The sequence below is a fragment of the Gallinula chloropus genome, assembly GCF_964237585.1.
Source record: "Gallinula chloropus genome assembly, chromosome: 36".
NCBI classification, from domain to species: Eukaryota; Metazoa; Chordata; class Aves; order Gruiformes; family Rallidae; genus Gallinula; species Gallinula chloropus.
Window position 1 is genome coordinate 239,455 of NC_140121.1, and position 6,043 is coordinate 245,497.

At 62.3% G+C, this 6,043-nt stretch overlaps 2 protein-coding genes across 2 annotated transcripts; both read left to right on the top strand.

The window, feature by feature from the left end:
* The first annotated feature begins 92 nt into the window (after positions 1-92).
* DSN1 (DSN1 component of MIS12 kinetochore complex) lies at positions 93-3,923 on the top strand. The gene is made up of 11 exons (XM_084277824.1): positions 93-170; positions 248-290; positions 538-861; positions 1,164-1,237; positions 1,395-1,467; positions 1,753-1,840; positions 2,265-2,324; positions 2,436-2,507; positions 3,084-3,231; positions 3,625-3,712; positions 3,802-3,923. The coding sequence occupies exons 1-11, from the start codon at positions 99-101 to the stop codon at positions 3,888-3,890; spliced, it is 1,131 nt and encodes a 376-aa protein (XP_084133950.1). The 5' UTR covers positions 93-98; the 3' UTR covers positions 3,891-3,923.
* A 159-nt stretch (positions 3,924-4,082) lies between these two features.
* On the top strand, positions 4,083-5,952 carry MVB12A (multivesicular body subunit 12A; the record flags this gene model as incomplete). Its single annotated transcript, XM_084277789.1, has 9 exons — positions 4,083-4,154; positions 4,250-4,345; positions 4,443-4,533; positions 4,626-4,752; positions 4,855-4,989; positions 5,161-5,243; positions 5,425-5,489; positions 5,582-5,632; positions 5,741-5,952. 9 exons carry the CDS (start codon positions 4,083-4,085, stop codon positions 5,801-5,803), a joined length of 783 nt encoding a protein of 260 aa, XP_084133915.1. The 3' UTR covers positions 5,804-5,952.
* Positions 5,953-6,043: the final 91 nt, after the last annotated feature.

A 6,043-nucleotide genomic window follows, 5' to 3' on the forward strand; every position in this document is an offset into this window, starting at 1 on the left:
CGAGCGCGCGGCTGGGCGGGAAACGACGGCTGCCGGCTTTGCGCATGCGCCCGCCAGCCCCGGCGCTTTCCCGCCCTCCTCAGCGCCCAGCAGCCGCCATGGAGGAGGCGGCGCTGAAGGGAAGCGGGGCCGCGGTGAGCTCCGGGCCGGTCACCGCGCCGGAACAGGAGGTGAGGGCTGCGGGAGGGGAGGCGGCTCGGCTGAGGAGTCTCGCTGGCTGCCTGCTGAACGGTTTTTTCCCCCTCAGCGGTGCCCCGGAGAAGCGCAGACAGCGGCTGGAGGTGTGGCGGGTAAGGGCGGCGGAGGGCGGGAGGGCCGAGCATCCCCTCCCCTCACACACACAAGGGATGCGGCTGGGTCCTGCCCCGGGACGGGGATCTCTGGAGCCCCCCCCGGGACACCACGGGCCGGCGATCGGCCCCGCTCTGCCCTTCGGTCCGGGCCCTGAAGCGATGCGCTGGGTTCCCGGGGGGATGCTGCCCCTTCCCGCCGCTCCCAGGCCCCGCTGACGGGCCGGTTTATCCCCCTGTCCCGCAGGGCCTGGCCCCGCCGAGGAGACAGCGGCTCCTGAGCGGCCAGACGCTGCCGATGGGAACGCCAGCGCTAGTCCCCGTGGGACGGCTGCAGCCGGGAGAAGCGATGGGAGCCCCGGCCTCAGGAGAAGCCCCCGCCGAGCCCCCGCCGAGAAGGCGTCTCCTTGGAGGAGCAGCCCCAGGGAAGCCCAGGAATCGAGCCCCTTGGACCTGTCCGTGGGGCAGCTCATCTCCACTCCCCAAGACAAGCGGCGCTCCTGGTGCCGTTCGAGCCTGAAAGGGACCAAACGCCGCAAGTCGCTGCCCCCTGTGCACCAGGACGTCACCGGTTGGTGCTCCGCTGCTTCCCCTTGCTGAGGGGAGTCTCATAGGGCAGCAAGTGGCACGGCTTTTGTGCTGGCTGCTGGCTAAACTGCACTATCCCAAGCTAGTAGCTGCTGCTGGCTGGCTGTCCAATGTTTTCTCTCTGTGATTGAGGGTTAAGAGGGACTTTTCCTTGTTGAGAACTCCGTTTCTCCCTCTTTTCCCTGCTCCTCCTGTATCCTGCACCCCGGCTTTGGGTGTCTTTTGGGACTGTTCCAGCTGTTGGGTGCCAATGTCCCCACGCCCTTTTGCTCTGTTTTTTTTCAGAGTTAAGCAAATCCATCAGCCTGGATCTGCCAGAGACAGACCGGCTCTCCATGCTCATCCTCTCCAGTTTCCAGGTAAGGTCCTCTCTTTAAATTGCCATTTATTTTTCTCTCACCTCTCTTCTGCCACTGACTGTCCATTCTGAGTGAGGGAAACGCATGTGAGGAGGAGGAGGAGGGACTCCTTTTTCCTTTGGCCTCGCTGAGATCTCCTCTTCTGTTCTCTCCTTAGTTTTCAGCACAGAAGCTGCAACACAGCTTGAAGCAGACAGAGGACTTTAGCCCCGAGGCTTTCGAAGCCAATGGTAAGTGTGATGATACATTTATCATGGGAGGGTAATCCCAGCTGTAAAAATCCCCCCATTGTTCCTCTGGGAATGAAACCAGGGCTGGGTGCAGCCAGAACCACAGGAGTGATGCTGTTCAGACGTAGAGCGCAACCAGGAGGGAGGATGAACTGACAGCTGGAACAAACAGTGGCCTCAGGGCTGAGTTACTCCTTTAGGAAGGGCCTGAATCGTGTCGGTGCTGCTGGTTTCTCTGGGGGGGGTGGCTGTGTTTCTTTACCCCCCTTTCATTTTTGCCTCCAGTGCAGTCAGTTTTGGGAGACCTGAAGCAACATGTGCAGAAGCTGGAGCAAGATGGGACACTCAGGAGCTGTGTTGAAGCCCCCCAAGGGTAAGGACTCATCCCTGCCTAAGCCCTGAATCCTGTTGCTTTGTTTTGGGGGGGGGGGGGGGGCCTTTAATTTTGTGACCCTACCGACACAAACCTTCCCCCCAGTGGTGTCAGAATCCTCTGGGTTCGTTTAAATGGTGTTAATTACCCAGCTTCCCTCACCCAGGCAAGAGAACCAGTGAGGAGAGGTTGGTGTGGGGGTTTGTAGGAGGGTGAAGCTGTACTGCCCCGGGGTGCAGGGTCTGGAGAGGGAGGTTCTCCTGGTAAAGGAAATGGCTGAGCCTTCTCTTGCCCTTGTTCTGCTGTTCCTTGAGCGGCTGTGAGTCGCCTCAGGGACTCTGGAGTCGCCTTGAGGGCTCTGGGGTCGCCTCAGGGGCGCGCTGACATCACGCCTGTGCGCGCTGACGTCACACCTGTGCTTTAGGGTTGCCCCTGATGCTTCGTTGGATGAGTCAGTGGTGCAGTTGAAGGAGCACATCGCCAGGTGAGACCCCCCCTGTACCCCCACTCTGAGGGGGCTGGGGTGAGCTCTGTTCCCCCCACCCCATCCTCCCATCGCTCACGTGGTGACGGGCCCCATCCTCCTGCTCCACAGGTTCTCTGCAGAGGAACAGGCCTGGGACCAGCTGCTGCAGCGCTGGCAGGAGCACGCGGAGGAGCGGGCCAGGTGCGGGGGCTGCGTCTGTCTGTCCCCCCCGGGGAGGGAGAAGGGGGGAAAGGGAAGGGAAAAGGAAGGGAAAGGGGGAAGTGGGAATGGCAAGGGAAGGAGGGGAAGGAAGGGGAATAAGGGAGAGGAGGAAATGGGAAAGGGAAGAAATTGCAGAGGGGAGAAGGAAGGGGGGAAGGGAGAGGAGAAGGGGGAAATGGGAGGGGAGGGAAGGGGGAAGACATGGGAACGGGGAAAGGGAAGAAATTGCAAAGGTGAGAGGGAAGGGGGAGAAGGGAGAGGAGAAGGGAGAAAAGGGAAGGGAGGGAAGGGGGAAGACATGGGAACAGGGAAAGGGAAGAAATTGCAAAGGGGAGAAGGAAGGGGGGGAAGGGAGAGGAGAAGGGAGAAAAGGGAAGGGAGGGAAGGGGGAAGACATGGGAACAGGGAAAGGGAAGAAATTGCAAAGGGGGGAAGGAAGGGGGGGAAGGGAGAAGAGAAGGGGGGAAAAGGGAGGGGAGGGAAGGAGGAAATGGGAAGTGGGTGGGAAGAATGGGAGAGGGAGAAGGAGAAGGGCCCCAGCCACGGTGGTTGCAGGCAGCTGGAGCGGTGCCGGAGCGAGCAGGGCCGGGCTGAGGCGCTGAGCTACGAGGGGACGTCCCAGGCCGCCGTCCTGAGCAGCAAACCCGACTACGGGCAGGTCCTGCAGGAGCAGCGCGAGGGGCTGGGCTGTGTGCGCCTGCTGGTGGGTGGCCCCCCCTGCTCCTCACAGCTTCTCTGGCACTTCCAGCCCTTCTTATCCCTTTCTTACCACTTTCTGGTCACTTCTGGTCACTCTCTGGTTCCTTTTTGGTCACTTCAGGTAATTCCCTGGTCACTTTTTTGACCCTTCCTGGTCACTTCAGGTCATTTTCTTGTCACTTTGGGTGCTTTTTTGTCACCTCTTGGTGATTTTTAGTCACTTGTGGTCAACTTTTAGTCACTTCTGGTCACCTTTGAGTCACTTCTTGATCCTTTTCTATCACTTCTGGTGACTTCTGGTCCCTTTTTATCCCTTTTTGGTCCCTTCAGGTCCCTCTTTGCCCCTTTCAGTCCCTTTTTTTGTCCCTCCGGTGACTCTTCCCCACTCTGTTGGCAGCTGGACGAGCTCCAGCAAGGAGCCAAGGTGCTGCAGACCTTCACGGAGGACAGCGAGCAGTACCTGCGGCAGCTCTCGGAGCAGCTCGGTAAGCAGGGTGGGGAGGCCGGGGGCGGGCAGGGAGCCCCGGGGGGTGTCATTACCGGGCACTAACGAGACTTTCCTGCCTGTTTCCAGCCGCCAGGACCTTCCAGCAGCTGGAGAACTCCCCGGTGCGCAAGCTGCTGGCCGCCCCGCCGAGGCAGAGGCCGGTGCCGGACGGCTGAGCGCGGCCAATAAAGGCGGCGGCGATCCCGGGACTGGGACCGGTGTCTGTTCTTTCCGTACTCCTTCGGGCAACGCTCGTTGATTGGCCGGGGGACGCGTCGCTCAGGCGGCGCCAGCCAATCGCTGTGGTGATAGCACCATGACGCGTCCTCAGCTGGGGAGGGGGGGCGGGACTTCGCCACTCCCGGGCGATGGCGGCGGCTCCGCTCACCGGGCTGGGCTGGACCGCAGCGCCCGACGCGGCCCCCGCCGGCTGGACCGCGGTAGGGACCGGGGTGGGGGGGGTGCGGGCGGCTGGGGGTGCGACCCGCACTCCCATCCCAATCCCGCGGCCGCCCCACGCTCCGTGTGCCCGCAGATCACCGTCACGGCCGAGGGCGCGGCCGCCAACCTGGGCAAAGGCTTCGGGCACAAGGGCGGCGGGTACCTGTGTGTGCGCAGCGCCGGGGACCAGGTGGGGCGGCGGGGCCGGGGAGGGAGCTTGTGGGGAGGGAGTGGGGGGGATGTTGTTACTCCCTCCGGTACCGAGTTCCCATCCCAACCCCATCCAGGCGGCTCTCGTGGTGACCGACGTGCAGGTCCTGAGCGAGCGGAGCCCGCAGCCCCCCGGCTACATCCGCGCCCCCGAGTTCCCGGAGCCTCGTAAGCTGCGGGGAAGGGTGGATGGAAAGGGGTAGATACCGGGGTAGGAGGTGCCCGGTCCTGGTACCTATCTTCACACCCCGCCCCCGTAGGAGCCGGGCTCTCCCGGAAAAAGCGGCTGTACGTCAAGCTGTTGCCGCCGGATGCTGCGGACACGGCGGTGCTGGACGTGAAGCTGAGCGCCAAGAGCAAAGCGCTGCCCCAGTACCTGCGGGTCGGGTAGGGGGACCTGCCCTGCCCCTGGCACCACCATCCCCCCCCCCCCTCCCCCGGCTTCTCCCCCTCTCACCCCCTTTTAACCTCCCTTTTCCCCCCCGCCAGGGAACTGGGTAACTTCGCCATCTGGTGCAAGAAAGGGCCCGTCCCGAAATCCAGCCCCCCGCCCGTCCCCAAACCGCGGACACTCAGCGCCGACCTGAAGCAGCTCTCGCTCCAGCCCCCCGCCCTGGACCCCGCGTACACTCCAATCCCCATCGTTCTATCCCCCCCTCACCCCCCTCCCTGCACCAGTCTGGGACTGGGAACAGATCCCCTGACTGCTAGTTCCACCTCTTAGTCTCCGTGCCCTTGCTCTGGGGCTCGTTAATATCTCACCTCCTGAGATTAATTAATTCCCATCTGCTGCAGGGCACCGGGGGCCGGATGCGGCGCCAGGCGCGTTCCTCCGCACGAGTCGCTGTACGATGCCAGCGGCATCTACGGCCTCTCAGGTACAGCAGCTCCCACCTTACAGGGGGGGCTGGAACCCCCAAAGCTGCTCCTAGAGAAAGGGCTCAGGGGGAGGGTTGTTCCCCCCACCTCCTGGGAGTTATTCCTCACTTAAACCATCACCGGAGTCACCGAGACGTCCGCTGGCGGCGGTTAACCCCCTCTCTTCCCCTCTCTCCCCAGCCATGGACGGGGTTCCCTTCACCCTGCACCCCAGATTTGAGCGCAGCCTTGGGGCCGGCACCACCGTGAGTGGGGTTTGAAAGAGCTGGGTTAATCCTGCCTCAAAGCTCAGCTTAACTGGCAACACTTTCCCCCCTCCTTTTTCCCCCTTCTCCAGGCTGTGCTCACAGGCCTCAACGTCAAGTCGCTGGCGGATATCGAGAAGGAGGTGAGTGGCAAGGGCACGCTGCTCTTTTGGGGTGGATTCTCTCAAAATAAGGGGTCAGGACCAAATGGCATCACCTGTGTGTTTCCCTGCTTCCCCTCCCCCTCTCAGTACAATTACACCTTCGTGGTTGAAAGGACAGCGGCCGCCCGGCTCCCACCCGGCATCTGTTAGCACCAGAATCACCCTCAAGGCTGTGGACCGCAGCCAGACCCAGCTCCCTGTGCCCCTGCTCAGATTTCAAGGGTACCTGATGAAGCACAATCCCTGTCCCAGGGCAGGAATCATTCCTGGGAACAATAAAGCTGATTTCTCTCTTTCCCCCACCCACAATCTCTCCGTTACCGGGTCTGAACTGTCCGAGCTGCGGCGTCACCGTGGTCACTCGTTCTCACTCCCCGCACTCGGGGATCC

Coding starts and splice junctions, on each gene's coding strand:
- DSN1 (XM_084277824.1), top strand. CDS start 99: ATGGAGGAGGCGGCGCTGAAGGGAAGCGGGGCCGCGGTGAGCTCCGGG. Junction 171..247: donor TCACCGCGCCGGAACAGGAG/GTGAGGGCTGCG, acceptor TTTCCCCCTCAG/CGGTGCCCCGGAGAAGCGCA. Junction 1,841..2,264: donor TGTGTTGAAGCCCCCCAAGG/GTAAGGACTCAT, acceptor CCTGTGCTTTAG/GGTTGCCCCTGATGCTTCGT.